This window comes from Canis lupus, chromosome 11 (genome assembly GCF_011100685.1).
Source record: "Canis lupus familiaris isolate Mischka breed German Shepherd chromosome 11, alternate assembly UU_Cfam_GSD_1.0, whole genome shotgun sequence".
Taxonomy (NCBI): domain Eukaryota; kingdom Metazoa; phylum Chordata; class Mammalia; order Carnivora; family Canidae; genus Canis; species Canis lupus.
The window spans coordinates 63,108,713-63,131,864 of NC_049232.1; the positions used below are offsets into that span (position 1 = coordinate 63,108,713).

Here is a 23,152-nt window from a genome sequence, read left to right on the forward strand (position 1 = left end):
AGCCCCGCCCCAACCTACCGCCCTCCAGCGCCCCACCTCCACACTCGGGCTTCCACTTAGCGCGGTCTCCACGTAGCGCTTCCCCGGCTACGGATTGCGCAACTCCGGCAGCCGGGAGGAGCCTGGACGTAGGCGGAGCGCCGCGGCGGGAGGGAGCCCCGAGCCCTCGCGACGCCCCCGGACTGCGCCTGCGCACGGCCGGCCCCAGGCCGCCGACATTCCAGAGCCGCAGCCCGCCCCGCCCCACTTCCGGGGCGGGGCTCTCCGCCGCGCCTGCGCACCGCCTCGCCGCACCCTGCGCCTGCGCGCTGGGTCGGCCCGGCCCCCATCCCCCCCACCCCCCGCCCCCAGATTTTTTTTTCGGGTGGGGGAGGGGGCGCGTCTCGGCGAGTCACGTTGATGGCGGCCGCCGGCCTGTGGTGAGGTAGCGGATTCTCCCTCTGCTCGGCTCGCACAGCCCGCTCGTGCGTCCCGCGGACCCGCTGGCCGGCGCCCGGCGCGTGAGGAAGCACGGCGGCCCGAGCTCGCGGGGAAGGCGGCGGTCGCGGAGGGAGCGGCGCGGCCCGGGCGCGGGGCCGGGGGAGAGGCCGCTCGGCGGGGCGGAGGTGACAAGCCCCCTCCCCCCTCCCCACCCCCGCCCCCGCCCCCACCCCCACCGCCTTCCTCCCGGGAGCGCGAGGAGCGACCCCGGGGCCCCCGCCCGGCCACAGACCCCGCCCAGCGGCCCGCGCCCGAGCAGGCCCGGCGGCCCAGCTGCGCGCCGGCACCATGCTGGTCACGCTCAAGACCCTGCAGCAGCAGACCTTCAAGATCGACATCGACCCCGACGAGACGGTGCGAGCGGCCAGGGGCCCGGGCGGGGGCGGGGCGGGGCGGGGCGGGGGCGCGCGAGGGGCTCGGAGTCGGCCGCCGGCTTTGTGGGGCGCACGGCCGCGGGGCCCCGGAGGGCCTGGGCCTGGGCCTGGGCCTGGGGGGGCGGGGGCGGGGGCGGGGGCCGCCTCGGGGATGGGGGTGCAGTCGGCCTCTCCGGGCCCGAGTGCGGGGACCGAGCCGCGCCGCGCCGCCCACGGTGCTCGGCGCCGTCCCCCAGCCCTGCGTGGCCGCGGTTAGGGCGCGAAGGTCTGGGAGGCGGCAGCCGGACGGGATGAGCCGTGAGGTCAAGATCCAGGTTCCGTCAGCCGCGCGGGGACGGGAGTGGAGAGCAGGGGCGGGGGGAACCGGTCCTTTGCCCCCCCCCCCCCCGCCGCCGCGCCGCGCCCCACAACCGGTGACCCTTTTATTTGCGTAGAGAGAGCCTCTTGGACCGCGCGTGGGAGCCGCAGTTCTCCCGCCACCGAGCCCACACCCATACGCAGATCGCACACTTTTCCAGGCCTCCTTGGTGGTGAAGACGTGTGTGTGTGTGTGTGCGCGCGCGCGTGCTGGAGCCCTTCAGAGCCAGGCTCACACTCAACTCCCGAGTAATAATAACTACCCGTGTTAGAAGTCTCGTCAATGTAGGGTACTGGAAACCCTGCGCTCTTTTTTTTTTTTTTTTTTTTTCTTCAGCCCCCGAATGGTAACATTTCAGGGGAGGGAAAAAAAAAAAAAAAAAAAAAGAAAGGAAAATAAAAACTTGGATTGTCGTCCGCAGGGAAACCCTCGAAGACCTCCGAAGTCCACGTGGTGGACTTTTAAAGCCTTCTTGTGTAGTTGTGACTGCAAAAACGCCACTGTGTTGAAGTCAGTACGACGTCATGCCAAGAATCTCAATGGGCCGCCGGTGTAAATCTGCTTTTGTTTTGGGGTTGTGGTTCTGTACACCGTTAAGATTGTCATGTTAAGTTTAAACCAGCTCTTTCCTGCCCGTCTGTATTTTAGAAGAGATAGTTGATTGTGTTTTGGGTGGAGATCAAGGGTCCTGGTGTTCACTAGACCAGTTGCATTTGTGCCTCTGTAACTTGTTACCTACCTGCCTTTCAGAGATGGGAGGGTTAAATGGTATTTAATTGGTGGCCAGTAAATGAAATCAGTCCTTAAGGAACACTGTACTCTTTGGGTGAGGGTATAGTGTTAGGTTTTACCTGTCTCGTTTAATTTGAAGTTTTGTGCATCTTCAGTTATTTAAGAAAATGTAGTTCCCGATCTTTTTTGGAACTCTGGCATGGAATAATTCTTCCGCAAGAATGTGTAAAAGTATGCTTTATGATAAGTTCTTAAAGGTGCAGGAGTTAGTAGTGATAAATGAGAAACTTTTCAGTGTCCTCAGAATTGACAACACCCGTAGATTGATGTTAACTAACATCATGTTGAATTTTTCTTTATTGCTGAGGGTGTACTAATAAGCTAAAGGATGAAAGTTTAAAGCACAGCTGTCATGATTAGTGTTTTCAGACAACTTTTCACGAAAAGTCTGACTTTGGTTCTTTGCAGTAATGTCGATGCAACAGGAACCTCACCAGTTTATGACATTCAGAATTAACTCCAGAATTATTGAAACCTAAAGGAGGCTTTTGTAAATACCTGTGGGTTTATTGAAGTTACGCAGTGACTTTCTACAGCTCCACTGAATCTTCTGTGATACTTGTATAGCTCTTGAGGCAAGTTGTGCATTGACTATCTTAGAGCCAATATTGTGTTTGTGATATACTCTTAATTCTATTTGCTGTTTACCAGTTTATTTCCAAGGAATGTCTTGAGCTAAATGATTTATAAATATACTTCTAAAAGTGTGTTTTCAGAAAGATCATTGTTACAGAGTGGCTTTTTCAGCTTTTTGTTGCTATTTGTCTAAATATATTGTAGTAGCTAAGTATAAAAACTAAAGTTGTTAGTCTGGAGCAAGAAATAAAAACATTTCATCAGTGAGGTATGGAGCATTTACATTAAAATGACTTGTAGGATTTCCTTTTTTTTTTTTTTAAGATTTTATTTTTAAGTAATGTGTACACCCAGCATGGGGATCTCGAACTGACAACCCCGAGATCAAGAATCCTGCACTCCACCCACTGAGCTAGCCTGGCACCCCTCGTAGGATTTCATTTTAACAGATTTAAATTTCAGAAATGTTTACAGTGTTTTTTTTAATATCCATTTTTTATATTTTAGGTAAAATTCCTGTAAGAAAAGAAACAATGAAAGTTATATTAATATGGGAAGAATCTAGGTGTCTTGTTTCTAATTTGTTGTGAAACTAAGTAACCGAAGACATTAGGTCTTTCTAAAATAAAGGGGAGAAAATAGGATTTTAGTGAGACCTGTAGGGAGATCCACATTAAATGAATAGTTTTTGCTCTCTGAGACCTCGATTTTGGCTACTCAAACATTTCTCCTTGTTTGATTTTTACCTAGAAGGAACTAAAGAAAATTAAGCAACTTGAAGTGGCCAGTATAGAAACTCTCATGAGCTTGAGATGAGCAGGAGCAAAAATGAATGAGCAAGAAAAGACTGAGATAAGAGGAATCTTGGGAGTGATTCATTTAACATGTATATGTTTAGTGGTCTTTGAGTGGCAGCGCAGGAGTACACGTACGTGTGGGATGCGGTAGGTCTTCTGGGAGCCTTATTGACCTAGTCGCTCAAAAGCTGTAAAGTAGGAGATGTACAAAGTGGGGAAAGCAGTGGAATTTGTTTTTAAATTGTTTGTGTTTGCTTTAGTTTTTGAATGTTGAAAGTCCTCTTCCCTTTTTTCAACTTCCAAAATTTTCGTAACTCCTATTAGCCATTTTGTATCATTTACTTGACCATTACCATGCACTGTCTTTAGGGTTAACCAGTGCAAAAGTCTTTTTACTACTACAATAGTACTGTATTTTTTCATATAAACTATTAAAACAATATAGAAACAAAATGAGAAGATTGGATGGGAAGACCATTGCTTAAAGAGAATATTCTTAATTGTGTGAAGTTTTTTGTGTTTTTTTTTTAATTTTTATTTATTTATGATAGTCACAGAGAGAGAGAGAGAGAGAGAGAGGCAGAGACATAGGCAGAGGGAGAAGCAGGCTCCATGCACCGGGAGCCCGACGTGGGATTCGATCCCGGATCTCCAGGATTGCGCCCTGGGCCAAAGGCAGGCGCCAAACCACTGCGCCAGCCAGGGATCCCTGTGTGAAGTTTTATGTTAAAGAAATGTACTTAAAAAAAAAAAAAAAAAACCAGGAGGAATTTAATTTATGTAAAGAGTTCTGAGATGTCTAATGGACTGCTAATTGTATAAAATTCCTAAAAATTCTGAAAGTTGGTGATGTGATGGAACGACATTTAGATAAAAATGAGATACACAGGTTTTTTTTTAAAGCTCATATCCAGGGCGCCTGTGTGGCTCAGTTGATTGAGCGCCTGCCTTTGGTTCAGGTCATGATCCCAGAGTCCTAGGATCAAGCCCCATGTCAGGCTCTTTGCTCCACGGGAGCCTGCTTCTCCCTCTCCCTCTGCCTACTGCCTCCTGCTTGTGCTCACGCTCGCGCGCGCTCTCTCTCTCTCTTTGTCAAGTAAGTTAAAAAAAAATAATAAAAATTTAAAAACTAAAATCTTTAAATAAAGCTTATATCCAAAGTCCATTAGTTTTCTGTTTTGTGGTTACGTCAACCCATTAATTAAGTAAGGGCAGGTAGATTAAAGAACAAAAATTGAGATGATTGTAAACATTGCAGGTCTTACTGTATCACTAAAAATGATGACACAGAAGAGTATGTGATACTCAGATTTAATTCTTTAATATGCTAACCCTTGTCACTGTTTTGTGCTTTAAATAAGTGGGAAAACAGTATATTTGAGATGAGACTTAAATGAACAAGCTGAAATGTGATTATAATAGTACATAAAGTGACATCAGAGCTGTGTGTATATGTTGGAAGTTTTGGATAAAAGAATTAGAAAGATACAGTAGTTTCAGTTACTATAGGTAGTACACTTAGTGTACGGTACAGTAATGTGTAAACAATTGCTTTGGTTTGTGATTTATTTGTATGATATTTGTGATTATGCTGTAAAATATTATTAGTACTTGCTCTGCATATATTTGTTGGCCATCATTTATTAGCACTTATTCCTAATGTGGTTTATTGTGCTTTAATATAGTTGTGCAGGAGATAGTACTTTGTTATAGAAGATTCCTAGATTATTAAAACATTAAGAGTAAATGTATTAAAATATTGTATCACAGGGGCTCCTGGGTGACTCAGTCCATTGAGGTGTCTGACTCTTGGTTTTGGCTCAGGTTATGATCTCAGGGTCTGAAATGGAGCCCCATGTCGGGCTCTATGCTCGATGGGGAGTCTCCTTGAGATGTTTTTCCCTCTTTAAAATAAATTAATAACATCTCTTAAAAAAAATACTCCATTACAAAGATGAAATTAAGGTTTCTTGGCATATTGATAAAACATTACACGGAAAGTACCTGGGAAATCTGGCATGGTTTCTGCCAGAGTTTTGCTTTTCCTATACCTAGCACATAGTGGGCATTTAATAAACCTCATTTGAATGATTTGAATACATTCTTTTAGTGATCCCTCAATATTTGAATGTTGGTTCCTTTATTTAGTATTTGTTGAGTACTTACTAAAAATCTTGTCCTGTTACAGTGCATATATTACAATGGAATAAATCAATTAAAAAACAAATTTTAATAATCAGATAATGCTAAGAGCTATGTAGAGAATTGAAATAGGGTGAGGTAACGTGATAGTGCATGACTAGGTGGCTACTTTTAAATTGACTAGTCATTGAGGCCTTTTTGAATACAGTGACATTTAAACTGAGATCTGAATAATAATAAGTACTCAGATGAGGAAGAGTGATCTCTGTAGGAAAAGATCTTTGAGACTGTTTTGGGAATCAAAAAAGGGTTGTATTGCTGATCTAGTAGGTGAGGGAGAAGTGAGGGGATAGATCAGAGTTAGGCAAGGGGCCAGAGTCTATAGGACTTTGTAATAAGCAGGAGGTTTTTGAGGTAAAATAGGAAGCCTTTGGGGAATTTTAAGCAGAGCAGAAAAATTTCTTTTATGATCTTAAAGGTTAGTTTAACTGCTGTATAGAAAATGGATAGTAGGATAAGCAAGAGGAAAAGCAAAAGCAGGGACTTAGGCTTGTATAGTAGTCTTATTAAACAGACAAGGCTTTAGGGAAATAGCACAGATATGAAGAGAAGTGGATGGATTTGAGATATATTTGGGAGGGTAGAGTTGAGGGTTTTTGAAGGGGTGAAGTGGGGAAAATTGAGAAATTGAAGATTAAACCTATATTTTGTATAAATTGCGTGAATACTTGTGATCTTTCCTGAGACATGGAGGGTGGGAAGGGGAGCAGGTTTGGGGTTGCAGTGGGAACTCAAGACTTAAGTTTAAGATGCCTATTACTTTCAAGTAAAGATGACAAAGATATTTGTTACGAATCTCAATTCCAGAGAGAAGTTTGGGTTGGAGATAGAGCCCTGACAACAGGCAGCATATGTGGTTGACTTCAGTCCTTTGGACCAGATGAGATCTAGCAATCTTTTTTCAGTGTCCATTACTTGTGAAAATTGAACCCTAAATTATGCACTATATGTAATTAATTGTGTGCTATTAGAATTGAAGAACCATGGTGAGAATGTTGTTAGGTAATAGGATGAGGCCTAGAATTGAAGCCTGGATGTGGAGATTGAATAGTGAAGAGGTCAGTCAAGGAACCTTTGAGGTGAGAAGAATCCAGGAAAAGAAAATGTTTCAAAGAAAAAGAAAGGATCAAGTGTATCTAATGCTTGAGAATTCAAAAGACATGCCCTTTGGTTTTGGCATCTTGGAGGTTATTAGTGACCCTGACAAGTAATCTCCATGGAATGGTGAAGCCATAAATTATGTTTGATTGGGTTGAAGAATGAATGGGAGATGGGGAAGTGTAGATAGTAACTATGGACATATATTAGTTATCTTGATGGTCATTTTTCCTGATGTAGCTGCCTTTATCTCTGTCAAAACCATGTAAAATGATCACAATTCTGAGGTTCACAGCATGTGAACGACATTGCTTTAAAAAGAACGCTACACCAGAATTATGGAAAATACGTTAATAGCGTTCATTTTAGAAAGAAGAAATGAATGCCAGTGTGATTACTAACTTGCCACCAGCACAAAGTCAATGGCTTTGGTAGTTTCAGTATCTGTGAAAGACAGTCTTGGTCATACTCTGGTCTTGTATTCCTTAATCTCTCACCCAGTGATCTTTCCTTCTACTCTACCTCAATTATTCAGTCCCATAACTGGTTACTAGATCTTATTACTAAAAACTGTAGCTATTCCCCCATTCCCAGTAATCTATTTTTAGTATTCTACTTTACCTTTCCTCTGATTCCAGTTCTAACGAGACGTATAATTCATTTGATCCATATTTCGTTTTGCTGGCCCTCCCTTCATGTTACTGCCTCCACTCTTGACCAGCTAAAATAGGGTCAGTGATTATAATTACTCTCTTGCAAGGATGAGCATAGCATGTCTCTTGAGCCAGGCTGCCGGAGTTTCAGTCCTGGCTGTAGTACTTGCTCTGTGACCTTGAACAAGTTACCCAATTATGTGCCTGTTTCCTCATCTTAAAATGAGAGTACTGCCACTGAAAGTACTAACTTCAAATAGTTGTTTGGATGGTTTTATGAGGTTGAGGGCATACACAGAAAACCATGACCGTGCTTGACAACATGGTCCCACTGTCATTTCATTGTTTCTGCTTGGAAAACCCCAAAAGTGATTACATTCAGTTTTGTTTGTGCTTGCAGTTGTGAAGCTAGAAGCCACATTGATTTGTCTCACTTAAAATTCATGAACATTAACTTTAATTGGGCCCTTTGTACTGCCTGATAAGTGTACTTTACCCATTAACTCTTATACTGTCGTAGGCAGATTTTATATAATTTCCTTGTTTTCAGCTGATAACCCTAGATTTTAGATTTTTTGGAGATTTTAGATTTAACTGACTATACAAACAATTTGGGACAGAATTTTTGCAGAGTCCTACCAGAGCTACCTCCTTTTGTTGTGGGTGGTGCTAAGGCTGATACCTCTACTTTTCCTCTATATCCTATACTTGGTCGTCCATGAAGGACCTCACTCCATCTATTTTCCTCTTCTTTCGTCTGCCTAATTGATTTTTCCATTCTAGAATATTCATTTTCCTCCATCTTAACAAAACCCTCTCTTGTCTCCATATCCCTCTATGGCTACTGCATTTCCCTCATTTCCCATTTTGCTCTTAGCAAAACTTAAGGGTAGCTCTTGAGTCTCTTTGTTTTTACATCTTGCTCTCTTTAAAATACATTACACTACTGCTAACCTAGGCATGAGTTTTTTCCCATTTTATAGTTGTCCTGTGTCCTTGAGCACTTAAATCTATTTTCTCTTTAGTAAAATAGGAGTAGTAATAAGCCTGCCTTGTAGAGTTGATGTGAGAATCAAATGAGATCATGGATTTCAAAATTTTTAGTGAATTGTGAAATTAAAAATAAATATGCATTTTTTAAATAAATCCTGCTTTCATCAATTTTCATTATTTTGATTAATGTTTTTCACTATCTTTTCTAAAAAACGTTTGTGTGGATGTGGTATCCTCTCATTGTGTCAACTTGATGAAATCAGCAGTTTCAGAGTTTTTAAGAGTGGTGTTCTGCTTTTTTTTAGTTTGGAAATTATGAGATGATAGGTAATGTATAAAATTTCTGTTACTTTTGGAAAGAAATGTGCTAAATTTGAGCTTGCCATAACCACAGAGAATCCTGCTGAAGGACATCACACCATCTGTTCCTGTAAGTTTGGATAAATTCCTTATGTAGTGTCTCCAAGAGCTAATTTTATAACTCAATGAACTTTATAAACCCTTTAAACATTACGTAAACGTTTTCAAGCAGAGGAGATAGATTGGCTACAATTGGCTAATATATATGAACAGATCCTAAGTACTTCAACAGGTGTATAAAAATTGTGTCACTCCCTCTCTCCTTTCCTCCTCCTCACACTTTTGGTTGAATTAGGTAGGTGGCTTCTTTGTAGTGTGTTAGATCCATTCCCTGCCTATATAGAAACTTTAAAAATTACAGGTATCTTAAGATACCTACTTTTTCTACTTAGTTTTCAAAGTCTGTGTCTGTTTTAATCTTGTTGAAAAAGATCATAGTGTCTGGGAAAAAATAGATTCTGGATTTCAAATTATCTATTTCTAAAGATTATTTATTTATTTATTTGAGAGCCTGAGAGCACGCGTGGTGGGGAGGGGCAATGGGAAGGGGGAGAAGCAGGTTCCTGGGATGAGCAGGGCTCCATCCCAGGACCCTGGGATCATGACCCAAGGCTAAGGCAGATGCTTAATTGAGCCACCCAGGGGCCCCTCAGATTATATTTTAAAATCATAGCCTTTTGGATCATAATAATAATATGAGAACTTATGGCTTTATTTACTGTCTATTCACACAATACTATACTCTCAGTGATTTAAAAAATTTCTTTTGCTACATTCTTTTATTTCTTGGATCTAGTGGGAAGATTTTTCCTGTTGCACTAGAGCCAGCTAATTCTACATAATCCATTCTTTTTTTAGAATTAGTAGGAACCTACTTTGAGGGAGGAATCCAGGAAATACTCCTTGATACCTATCCTACTTTCTCAAATGGAATGGTACCACCCAAGGGATCAAAAAAAAGCATTACCCAACAGTGTAAATCTATGAAATCCTTCTGCTTTGGGACTCTCCTTTTTCTAATGGTTAATTGCAAATTTGGGTTGCTCTTATTTTTCAAAATTTAGCTAGGTACTAGACTATGGCCTCAGACCTCTCTCTTTTTCTTTTTTTTAAGTAATCTCTGTGCCCAGTGTGGGGCTCAAACTCAAGACCCTGAGATCAAGAGTTTCATGCTCTACCAATTGAGCCAGCCAGGCGCCCCAGACTTTTCTTTTTTTAATGAAGACTCTTTTCAAAATTGCAGTGTATTGTATAATACTAGTAAGAAATGCTGGGGTGCGGGGGGGTGCTGTGAATTTTTTTTCTTTTAATAAATTTTCCCTTACATTACTGAAGTAATCCAGCCTTGTTATCTATAAAGTATATAAAAAAGCAGACGGCTTTATTACGCTAGTTTAAATAACTATTATGGTCTCTATATGCTGCTAGACATTTTTTTAATTTATATGTAACACATAAATGTAACTGCATTATGTTTTTTAAAAAATTAACTAACTTTTGTCCTTTAAAGATAATTATAAATATGTCATTCATACGTGCATGCAGTCAGTGAATACCTTACATGTATAGTGATTGTTCTTGTATTGCATTGTATATAAATGAATGCATGTACAATAATGTATTTACCATTGAATGTTTAGGGTTGTTTTCAGTGTTTTAAAAGGTAATGTAGTACACTTGTTCATGTATCTTTTTTTTTTTAAGATTTTTATTTATTCATGAGAGACAGAGAGACAGAGACAGGCAGAGGGAGAAGCAGGCTCCATGCAGGGAGCCCTGATGCGGGACTTGATCCCCGGACTCCAGGATCACACCCTGGGCCGAAGGCAGGCGCCAAACCACTGAGCCACCCAGGGATCGAGCCCCTGTTCATGTATCTTTAAAGTATTTGTGTGGTACATCTTTAGCATTGATTTCTAGATGTAGAATTATTGGATCAAAGGCTGGCAGATTGCCTCAAAATTGCCTGCATCGATGCTCACAAATACCAACTTCCACATCAGTAACTAGCCAAGATTCAAATAAGAGATATATAGCACAGATTAAATGAGTTACATATTATGAAGCTCTTTATATACTGTGGTAAGTACATACCACCCATGAACTGTTACTCGGCCTCTGTATTTCAGGGCTACCCATTAAAGCTTGCATGATTCTTTTTATGACTTATAACAATAATAAGGAACAACAAAGTTACAGCATAAATAAGGAAAACATAGAGTAACATTGAGGAAGCTGGGTTATCATGAATATTCAGCTGTAAACCTAGTCAACAAGCAGTAGTCCTAGAAATCTTGTGCAAAAGTGCTGTGTAAGAAGCCTGAGGTGGGGGGATCCCTGGGTGGCTCAGCGGTTTAGCACCTGCCTTTGGCCCAGGGCACAATCCTGGGGGGATCGAGTCCCACGTCGGACTCCCAGCATGGAGCCTGCTTCTTCCTCTGCCTGTGTCTCTGCCTCTCTCTCTCTCTCTCTCTCTCGGTCTAATCATAAATAAATAAATAAATAAATCTTTAAAAAAGAAAGAAAAGAAGACTGAGGTGGAAAACATCGTGTTACTATCATAGGGATATAATTTGTAAGACATTATTTTAATATTTGAAATGTACAACTTAAATTTATTGAATGCAGAAGACTACTTTTAATGGCTATTGGCCTGAACTGTGATAGTGCCAGGGGATGCAATGTAATATACACATCAGGAAATAATTAGATAAGTGGGGCCCCTGGCTGGCTCAGGGGTTTAGACATCTGCCTTCGGCTCAGGGCATGATCCCGGAGTGCTGGGATCAAGTCCCACATTGGGCTCCCTGCATGGAGCCTGCTTCTCCTTCTGCCTGTGTCTCTGCCTCTGTCTTTGTGTGTCTCATGAATGAATGAATGAATGACCTTTTTTTTTTTTTTTTTTTTTAAAAGGAAATAATTAGATGGTAAGTTGGAACCACTGGATGAATGAATGATTTGATGTGAGGAATGTGGAAAAGATAAGTACCTCATGGGAATGGGATGTTTTTCATCCCATGAAAACTGGGATCAGCTTTTGTGTTGGCACTTTTAGTCTATTATTATTGCAATTATCTCCCTTTTGGGGGAGAAAAGAAGCCAAGTCAACCATGTTTAATCTTAGATACAGAGTATGTTCTTTTTAAAATGCACACAATTTCATAAGAGAAGTATGCGACTAGGGAAAAGGTTTGATTTCTTGATAGTTGTTGATAGGGTTGGGTTGATGATAATCTCTCACTCTTTAGGGGGAAATAAACAGCAAGAGGAAAGTTTAGGAGAATGAAAGGATAGCCTTGGTTATGTATTGGGACTATAGTGATCAATTCTAGATCCATCCTGTTCACTACTCAGTGAAATAGCACTGGCAGGGGGTTCAGCACAGTTAAAGGAGTCATAACTGCATCCACTGCTGGTCATAACCTTCACAAGAGAAGCCATGTGCAGATAGGTACAACCTCTTCTTTTTTTGCAACATCCAGAAAGAAGGCCTTTCCCTCTAAGCTGTTTTTTTTTTTTTAAGATTTTATTTATTTATTTATTCATGAGAGACATAGAGGGAGAAGCAGGCTCCTCACAGGGACCCCGATGTGGGACTCGATCCCAGGACCCAGGATCACGCCCAAAGCCAAAGGCAGAAGAAGCTCAACTGCTGGGCCATCCAGGCATCCCTTTAAGCTGTTTTAAAGTATGTTCAATCTGATGAGGTTAAGATTTAGACTAGTCTAGAAACCTTCTTTCAGCAAATATATTATGTTGACATGCCTGTGGGATATCCAGTAAAGATGTCAAGTAGACATTTAGGTATGCTTGACTAAAGGAGAGAGCTGGGCTAGAGATAGAAATGACACCTGGATGGTTATTAAAATTAGAGGAGATGGATTATCTGGGAAGTTTATATAGAACAAAAGGCATCCTTGGGCATGACCCTGAGTAGCACTTAAAGGGCTGGCCAAGGAAGAGGATTTCAAAAAGCCATGAACAGAGAGACAGGAGGAAATCCAAAAGAGAATGGCCTTATGGAAATCAAAGGAAGACTGTGTAAACAGGAGAGACTGGCCAGTACTGTTTAATGTGACAAGTCAAGTAAGGTAGAGAAGGACTAAGAAGTGTCTGGTAATGATTTTTTTGCTGAATTCAGTGATACTGGTAAGAGCAGTCTTATGGAATCATGGGGATAAGGAGAAAATAAGCAGCAGAATGAGGATAAAGTCCATGCTTCTGTCAGCAGTGTGTAGTTGAGTAATAGGTATGGTGTTACGAGTAAATACTACAGTGTGTGTAGTTAATTTTGGGGGGGAAAAATGCCTGAGACTAAGCAGAGGAGAGTAGGGCTAACAAATAATGGGGGGCTTATGAAGTTTTTGTTTTGTTTTTAAGATAACAGAAAATTAGGTCTGTATAAGTGTGAATGAAAATAAACTGGCTTTGAGGAAGAGGTTGAAAATATAGCCGGGGGAGGGTAGGAAACAATGAATCTAGCAAAGTACTGAAGAACACTGGAAGAAGAACTAGGGGACAGGTGGAAAGAATTAGGTTTGAAAGAGAGGGATACCTTTTTCATTTAATAGGGGAGAAAGAAATTAGGTGAATCTGGTTGCAAAACAAAAGTATGGCCTTTTGGTGGTAGAAATTGGATGGTGAGTTTCTCTGATAATCTATGTTTTGAATGAAGTAGAAGATGGTCATCTGAGGGGACAGGGGTAGGGTAGTGTTGGGAAACATACTTAAAGAAGAGTGCAGGTTTGAAATTCCCTTTTGGAGAATGGAGGAGAACCACAAGAACAGAAGATTTAGGGTAGCTTTCATTTTCTTCAGCATTTAGAAGACTGGCTATAAATAGATAGGCAGGGGTTGGATAGTTAAGGATAAAATTTGTTAGCTAAGTGAGGTAGGAGTGAAGTGGTTGAACTAAATTTTATATTGAGTACTGATAGAAATAAATTCAGTTATGTCCAAATATGGAATTTTGCCTGGCAGGAGCAGCAAAAAGACAAGAATGCCTGATAATAGGAAGAAAAGTAATAGAAGCCATGGCATTGTTGTCTGTGCTGAATAGAGCTGGCAATAAAGATCAAAATGAAAATAGAAGCTCTAGTGACCAAAGTCTTATTAATGAGATGCAAGACCAGGTGTAGTGAACAGTATTGAGAGCTGGTAGGAATAAGCAGTTGGTGCTTATAATTTCTAAGATGGGGCAGTTTTAGAATGACAGGATTCAGCCTGTGTATTGTGGTTAGATGACTTAAATAGATTGAACGTAAAGATCATTGTGTTGAGGTTAGGAACAATGAGGTTTGGATAGGTCAGTGCACCCAGTTCTAAAATCTAGTTTAGTTTTTTTGTTTGATACATAACCCAGAGTGGTATTGCTGGATTGAATGGCCTGCCCTGAAAAATGTTGACCTTTGGTGTATTGCCCTTAAATACTACATTTATTTGATACTCTCATTCTAAGAGTGTATTTCTTCACATTTGGTGCTAACACCAAGAATTATTTAAGGCTGTCTTTTCCAGTGTTACGGTGCATAATCATGTCTGACTAAAAACTGTGTTTTTGATTGCTAATAAGGTTGAACTTTTTATTGACTGTACCTGTGGATTGCTGCCCTGTTATTTGTCCCATTTTTCTGTTGGCACAGAACTATTTTCTACCATTTCTCTTAACTTATTTGCATTTTTCCCTTTTTTTTTTTTTTTTTTTTTGTCTTCTTTCTATTTGAATTCCGTGCTTGGTTTACTAATTTTCATTCTTTGTTTAATTTTCTTTTTTTTTAATATATTTTATTTTATTAAAGATTTTATTTATTCATAGAGACACAAAGAGAGAGGCAGAGACACAGGCAGAAGAGAAGCAGGCACCATGCAGAGAGCCTGATGTGGGACTCGATCCAGGGTCTCCAGGATCACGCCTTGGGCTGCAGGCGGCGCTAAACCGCTGCACCACCGGGGCTGCCCTTTGTTTAATTTTCATTCTTTGTTTAATAATCACTTTTTTTAAAGAGAGAGTACTACACAATGGGGGTGGCAGGACAGAGAAAGAAGGAGAGAGAAAATTCCAGGCAGGCTCCATGCCCAGCATGCCCAACATGGGACTTGATCTCACGGCCTCAAGATCATTCATGACCTGAGCTGAAATCAAGAGTCAGATGCTTAACTGACTGAGCCACCAGGGTGCTCCAATAATAAACACTTTTAGTATTAGTCTGTGATTACCTTTTTTGGCCAAATCATACAGGTATTGACGTCTGTAGAGATCTCATTGTTATGTTCTTAATATTCTTTAATCACCAGTTTGGTTTCTTAGGAGCAAACTGGTTGGAGGTGTTTGTTGTTCTGCTTTTTATAACTTCTAAGGTTTTTTTGTCCCCTCCTCCCTCTTTGATAGAACTAGAGAGTGGGTCCATTATTTGTTTAGGCTTATATGAAAATATAGGTCTTTGTGGCCTACATTTTTAAACTATATATTCTATCGGTGCTAGAAAAAAAATTTTTATCGGATAGAAACTGTATATACATATCAGCTAAGTCTGTCTTATTTGCCCATATATCCTGACCTGTCCAGAATGAGATTTCTGTTTCTTTTATTTCTTTCATTTATTGCTTCATATATTTCTTTATCTTTCTGTTTTTTTTTTCACATATTTCTATGCTCTATTAATTTATTCAAGTATTAATTGAACAACTGCTGTGTTGTATACCATTATGTACTTTTTTGAGAACTAAATTCACTCATGGTAACACATATGGTCTATAATTCATTTGTGAATTTTTTTTTTAAAAAAACCAAGCCACCAGAGCTACAAATATTGCATCTTCTCTCCCTCTCTGAAGAAAGAAGTATGTGGAAGGAAATTTATTATTCACCGCAGAGTTCTCTAACTGAGCTTTGCCATCTCTCAGTTGACTTTTGGGCAAGTCATTTACTGTGGAAGATTGCAGGTCTCAAAATTTTTGTTTTCAAGACCCTATACACTTAGAATTTATTGAGAACTCCAAAATAGCTTTTGTTTATGTGCTTGTGTTTACTGTATTAGAAAGTAAACTGAGAAATGTTTTAAATGATCTTTTACAGATAATAAACCCAATAAATGTTATAATTATTTATATAAAAAATTATTTTCCCAAACAAAAAGCAGTAAGAAGGCATTGTTTTATAGTTTTGCAAAACTTTTTTAAGTAGGCTCCATGCCCAGTGTGGGGCTCAAACTCCCCACCCTGAGGGCAGTCCTGGTGGCGCAGCAGTTTAGCGCTGCCTGCAGCCCAGGGTATGATCCTGGAGACCCAGGATCTAGTCCCACATCGGGCTCCTTGCATGGAGCCTGCTTCTCCCTCTGCCTGTGTCTCTGCCTCTGTGTGTGTGTGTGTGTGTCTCTCATGAATAAATAAATAAAATCTTTTAAAAAATTATAAAAAGAAAAAAAACTCCCCACCCTGAGATCAAGAGTCCCATGCTCTACTGACTGAACCAGCTAGGCACCCCAGCAAAACTCTTTAATGTTTGGCTTAATAGAAGAACGATTCTCATCTACTTCTGTATTCAGTCTTTTGGTATCACATGCTTTGTAGTCTTTGGAAAACTCAGGTATATATTTGTGAGAAAATTAGGATGGAAAAAAGGCAAATAATGTCTTTTGACCTTGCAGACCACCCACTAGAGATTTATGAGCCTTTATGGCCTCCCAACCCTACCTTAGAGAATCACTGCTCCAGGCTTTAGCATCCATAGCAGTGCAGGGAATAGTCTTTATTGTTCTGTTTTGTTTTGTTTTAAGATTTTATTCTTGAGAGACACAGAAAGGGAGGCAGAGACAGGCAGAGGAAGAAGCAGGCTGCCTGGAGGCAGCCCAATGCAGGACTCAATCCCAGGGATCACGCCCTGAGCCACCCAGGCATCCCAACTAAATAGTCTTTAAGTTATTTTATCTTAGAAATTTGGATAGTATCTTTTATTTCCTGATTTTATCATGAACTGCTAGTTGAATGTATAAGTAAAATCAGAACCGTCAACATAAATATAATTTAAAGCAAGGGTCAGCTGTAGCATTATGGAAGTTATGAAGTCCTTGTACTTTTTTTTTATTTTATTTTAATTTTTATTTATTTATGATAGTCACAGAGAGAGAGAGAGAGAGGCAAAGACACAGGCAGAGGGAGAAGCAGGCTCCATGCACCGGGAGCCCTGACGTGGGATTCGATCCCGGGTCTCCAGGATCGCGCCCTGGGCCAAAGGCAGGCACCAAAGCGCTGCGCCACCCAGGGATCCCTCCTTGTACTTCTTTATTCTGAAACACACATAGCAGACAGTTTATCATCTGATAAAGAGCAGTATATGAAATTGAAAAAGGCCATGGAATTTATAGCCTGAGTTTACTGATGTTGAGATCAGATTCTGAGTGCTTTCTTTTTAAAAGTTGTTACTTGTATTAATTTAACTTTTGAAATTCAGAACAATAGAAAATAGTGGACTTAGATACTTGTGATGTATTTCTACTTTGGGGAACATCAGAATAGTGGTGATGCTGTTGACTCATTACAGGAGGATCAGCGCAACGAGGGGTAATTTATATGGTGTGTGCAAAATATTCTGCTTTAAAGCTTGAAATCAGAAAGTTGTTTTGGGTTTCAGCTACTACTTAGTAGCACTGTGACCTGGAGAGGAGATCTAAACCTCTCTTCCTCATCTATAAAATTGAGTGGATAACCCCATTTGTCCCAGAGTTTTGAAGATTATGTGAAATTGTGTATGTTAATGTACTTAAAGCTGTATAAGCATTACTGTCTTTTTTTTCTTTTGGAAGATACATTGTTGCTTTTTAATTGTACAAAGGAACCTTCTCTTTATATCTTACCAGTTTTCATCTAAAGCTCAGTACTATCAACTTAGACAATTTTCAGAAGAATTCTGGGAGATTGAAGGAAATGGAATTTTCCTCTTTGATTCCTGTGTCTTTAAAGTAATGAAACTAGTACTCTCTTTTTGTATCCCTATCAGGCAGTCTTTCACCTAAAGCTCAGAACTATCAACTTAGACAATTTTTAGAAGTATTCTGGGAAATAGAAGGAATAGAATTTTCCCTCTTGATTCTTGTGCCTTTCAAGTAATGAAACTAGTTCCATTATTTCTTCTTGCCTCTTTTACTCCTCAGCCACTCTGATCAGTTAGTTTCAGAAATTGATTGGACTCATTTTCAAAATACCTTATAATGAGCCTATTGTTACATAATTTTAGGAATCTGAGACCATCAAGATCATCTGTTCCTATTCCTCTTACTTTGTAGATGAGACTGATACTGAGAGAGAAACCAAGCTACTTGTTTAAGATCATTTAAGTGATACAGTGGTCCTCCGCCAAGGCTGAACTTTGGAACCACCTATAAAGCTCTTTAAAAAAAAAAAAAAAAAGATGTTCAGGCACCATCTCCAGAAATTAGGTTTTAATTGATCTTTATGAAGCCCCTGTGGGTGTAATGTGATGTAATGAAGCCCCCCGTGTGATTGTAATGAAACGTATCCGACTTTTAAAATGAATTATTTGCCATTTAACATTCATATTTAACTTTTATTATTATTGTAGATATGACTCTTTTGTGTCTTCAACGTTTTTAGAGAGCCTTTCTTTACTTTTTTGCTCTGTGGGAAATAAACCCATAAACTTTATAATGAGAATCAAAACTTTGATGTTGAAACCTTTATCTTGAATGGATTTATCAAGTCAATGATAAAGTTTTTTCTTCTAATCTTTTTTTATAAGTTTATTTTTTATTGGTGTTGGACTTGTCAACATATAGAATAACACCCAGTGTTCATCCCATCAAGTGCCCCCCTCAGTGCCCGTCACCCAGTCACCCCCAACCCCCGCCCACCTCCCCTTCCTCTTCTAATCTTTATATGTGTAGCGGCTGGTGGTAAAACAAAGCTTATACCTGTTATACCTAATGCATTAAGAATGAGTCTTTTTTAGTATAATATTGTGAATACATGATAAGCTTTAGAATTATTAATAATACGTATAAAATTTTACTTTGCATTATTTAATCAAATTCTAGGTAGTCATTTGTTTTAGACTTTTTAGGGAAAAAAAATCTTTATTTTTCCATAGGTGAAGGCACTGAAAGAGAAGATTGAATCTGAAAAGGGGAAAGATGCCTTTCCTGTAGCAGGTCAAAAATTAATTTATGCAGGTATGAATTAAGTATTGAAAGTAATGTGCTATCTTCTTGCTTACAGTGACATTCTTTAGTTTTAGAAATTGTCATCTTACAAATTGTGTAAACAACTTGACTGTCATAAACATATATGGTGTTTGTGTTAGCTATCTTTTAGTCAAAATGTTACTACTTTTTTACCCGATTATATTTCCATTCATATTTATCTTGGCTGATTAGTTACTGTTTTTCTTTAGGGAAAGTATTAATTGATAGAATTGACATTGGGGATTGTTTTAACTTTAATATATGTAAGACAAAGGTTATGGGGCTTCAAATAATGTCTTCTCTTTTTCTTAATGTACTAGGCAAAATCCTTAATGATGATACTGCTCTAAAAGAATATAAAATTGACGAAAAAAACTTTGTGGTGGTTATGGTGACAAAAGTAAGTTTCAGCCTTATACTGTGTATATGCGTGTGAGGTTTTTGTTTTTTTTAATATCATGATCCCGAGTCCAGCCTTTATGAATACAGTTTATGCATATCCATTTGGCAGGCACTTACCTGTTAAAGATTTTAATAGTCTATTTTGAGTCAGCCATAAAGTTAATTATTTTATACGTTTATAGCTTAAACATAATTTAAAATAAAACAGTTGATTAAATGTGTAAAATTTGTTTTGCCAAAGTCGTAAAATCGGTAATTATGTAATTATTTAAAAATGTGGTTCTTAGAAATTGAATAAATATTTCTTATTTATTAATGGTGCCTTAAAGGGACTTGCAGTATTATGTACTATATCTGACCAACTCCTCAGGCAGACAAAGCATATAAACTCCTAAATTCAGTGATACTTTCTAGTTGATAGGGTAGATTTTTAGATGCTAAGAAAGGAAAAGGCAGCTGAAGAAATGATAGAATGATTGCTGTGAGGAAGGTTTTGGTTTTGGGAGAGGTTAGGGGAAGAGAGAGGCAGGAGAGAGAGAATCTTAAGCAGTCTCCATGCCCAGGACAGAGCTGGACTCAGGGCTCAGTCTCAGGACCTTGAGATCATGACAGATTGAGTTGGATGCTTAACCACCTGAGCCACCCAGGTGCCCCTGAGGAAATTCTTTTTTGGGGGGGAATTTTTTATCACTTACTGGACTGAAATATTTTGGGGACAGTTTCTAAAAGTCACAGTTTTTCTTCAAAGCAAAGGATGAATTTGAGTTCTTTCAGAGATTCTGTTGTATTTTTAAAGATACATAAGCATTCAGTAGAGTTAAAATAGGTACCTGTGACATTAATTTTTAGGATTGAGTTGTCATAATCTGAGAACAGTGATTCTTATAACATTGAAAATAAGTTTAAATGACTAATTGGAAACCAGTTTATCAAAGACAGAATAAATGTGAGGATTCTTTTTTTTTTTTAATTTAAGGTAATATATGCAATAGATAATAGTGAATTTAATCAAGTGTGTATTTTTGTCCTTAAAAAAGCAACTGAACAATTTACATGTGTTGGATTTAGAAGTTTTTAACCCATTAAGGACCATAGTGGTTTTGTTTTAATGGCACTTACTCATTAAATGTTAAACTTTGCATATAGAAGAAAAGAATCATGTGAGGAAACTTTGTCTCAATCTAGTATTTTAAATTGTGATAAAATACACGTAACACAAAATTTACCAGTTTGACCATTTTTAATTGTACAGTTCAGTGGTATTAAGTACATTCACATTGTGCAACCATCCTCACCATCCATCTCTGGAACTCTGTACCCACTAAATAGTAACTCCCATTTCCCTGCTCCCAGCCCCAGTAACCACCATCCTACTTTCTATTAGTTTAACTACTTCATACCGTGTATAAGTGGAATCATACAGTGTTTCCCTTGTGTGACTGGCTTATTTCCCTTAATATACTGTCTTCCAGGTTCATCCATGTTGGCTACATGCCAGAATTTGTGTCCTTTTAGAGCTGAATAGTATTCCATTGTCTCATCTAGTTTTATCATGCATAGTACATAATGGAAAATGTGGTAGCCACATATTTGGATATGTATGTTGGTCTTATTTCCTTTAGTATTATAATAACCTTGATTATTTAAAACACAATGATTAAGCAGGATAGGTCTCAGATCCATGCATTTGAGGTATAGCTACTTAGAGCTGAGCCTTTTCATACAGAATTTATATAGAATTCTAATGATATTTATCATTACTTTATTTTCAAATTAATAATGGCCAGTTATTAGAAGAGGGAAGAGTTAGGCATTATGGAAGCAATGAGAAATGACCTCGTTGTAAAGAAGAGACAGGAAAAAGCTATTTAGATCAAAAGTAAGCAGAAAAACTTCAAAAAGCAGATAGGATTGGTACCATTTAGAATGAGGCTTAAATAGCACTGTAGAGCAGAGACTTTGAGGGCATGGAATGTGACCGTGTTATATTGATCACAAGTAATCTTCAGGAAAATAGTAAATGAGCATAGTAATGCATTTAAATTTCACTTCATCTAGATGGGAGTTTTAGAACATTAATAATTTGCAGAGTATTGTATTGGCAGTTTAATTTTTTTTTTTTATTTATTTATGATAGTCACAGAGAGAGAGAGAGAGAGGCAGAGACACAGGCAGAGGGAGAAGCAGGCTCCATGCACCGGGAGCCTGATGTGGGATTCGATCCTGGGTCTCCAGGATCGCGCCCTGGGCCAAAGGCAGGCGCTAAACCGCTGCGCCACCCAGGGATCCCTGTATTGGCAGTTTAAAAAAAGCTACAGGGCTAAACATAAGACTGGGAATAAGGAAAGGAGGAAGTGAACACTACTAGTATTTTTTTTTTTTAAAGTCCCCTGCCCTACCTTGCACAGCCAGTCTTTCTCCAGTGCAGTCTGTACTAGCATAGGTCGAACAAGAAAGTTACTTTGGTGATGCTTTTGAATGACAATAAATACTAGAAAGTTATAACCAAGGCACTTAAAGTGTAATGGGGAGGGCAGTAATTATATAGTTTTTATTTCCAGTACACAGTCTGTATATTTCTTAATAGTGACTGCTTATAGTTCTTTTTCATATTAACTTAATAACAAAGATTGAAACTATTAGCCAAAGCTAATTAAGAACGATAGTTAATACATATGCTGTCTTTGGCTTTGAAAGAGTGACATAAATAGTGATCATATAGTTAATGTTGGTCATTTATTGTTTCTTAACAAAATTATTTTCAAGTTACAAGTTTATATTATTTATTAGTGTTATGTTTGTGGCCTCCTATAATGATACAATCTACTTAGAGATCAGGTAATACTGTATTTTATCATAATTCATTGTTTTACTTTTTGAATGTGTTTAGCCCAAAGCAGTGACAACACCAGCACCAGCTACAACCCAGCAGTCGAATCCTGCCACCACTACTACAGTTAGCTCCTCTACAGCTCCGACTGTGGTTCAGGCCCCAGCCCCTCCCGTTCTGGCTCCCACTCCTTCTCCTGCATCCGTCACTCCAGCACCAGCGACATCTTCTGAACCTGCACCTACTAGTGTGACACAACAAGAGAAACCTGCGGAAAAGCCAGCAGAGACACCTGTGGCTACAAGTCCAACAGCAACTGACAGGTAAGACCTGCCATCTAGAAGATGCATCAACACAAGTTCAGGACACGAACTTCAGGCATGTATTTATCTTCGTGATTATTTTGATCAAACTAACTTTGTTTCTGCTACATTAAACTTTTTCTAAACATTGAACTGTGACTAAAACAGTGTGCTTGTGCCTGCTTAAATTTCCATAATCCAGATTTTTATACTCTGCATATTTTTTCCTCCAGGGAGAAGGGAAAGCAAGTCAGAGTCTCTGTTCATTTTGTGTAGAAAAAATAAGTTATAAAAATAACTTGATGTTTTATTATACTTGGACATATTATAAATAACTTGACCTTCATAATCATTATTTATATTCGATCTATATTCTTTTCTGATCATTGTCATTTATACTGTAAACATCCTTCTGTGCCACTAAATCTTTCCAATTGCTGCATGCCATTGTGTTTGGATCTGATATTTATTTGCACTTAACCTTGCTCGGTGGTTGAATGTCTACCTTTGGCTCAGGTCGTGATCCCGGTATTCCGGGATTGAGTCCTGCATCAGGCTCCCTGGAAGGAGCCTGCTTATGTCTCTGCCTCTGTGTGTGTGTTTCTCATAAATAAATAAAATGTTGAAAGAAAGGAAGAAAGAAAGAGAGAAAAAAAAAGAGGAAGAAAGAAGAAAGAAAAGAAAGAGAAAGAAACCTTACAAAAGTGACATCTTTGGGTATTTTCCTTATCTGTAAAAT

The 23,152-nt window shown here is 39.4% G+C and overlaps 1 protein-coding gene across 2 annotated transcripts in view; it reads left to right on the forward strand.

Annotated features, from left to right (window-relative positions):
- Positions 1 to 655: 655 nt before the first annotated feature.
- RAD23B (RAD23 homolog B, nucleotide excision repair protein) overlaps positions 656 to 23,152 on the forward strand; it is a 45,916-nt gene continuing 23,419 nt past the window's right edge. The window contains exons 1-4 of one of the 2 annotated variants that reach the window (XM_038553033.1): positions 656 to 834; positions 18,786 to 18,867; positions 19,200 to 19,279; positions 22,172 to 22,434. In XM_038553033.1, coding sequence (XP_038408961.1) covers positions 769 to 834; positions 18,786 to 18,867; positions 19,200 to 19,279; positions 22,172 to 22,434 — 491 coding nt within the window. In that variant the 5' untranslated portion in view covers positions 656 to 768. Of the gene's footprint in view, positions 835 to 1,032; positions 1,157 to 18,785; positions 18,868 to 19,199; positions 19,280 to 22,171; positions 22,435 to 23,152 lie in introns of those variants that run through there. The other variant, XM_038553034.1, reaches the window with a different exon arrangement.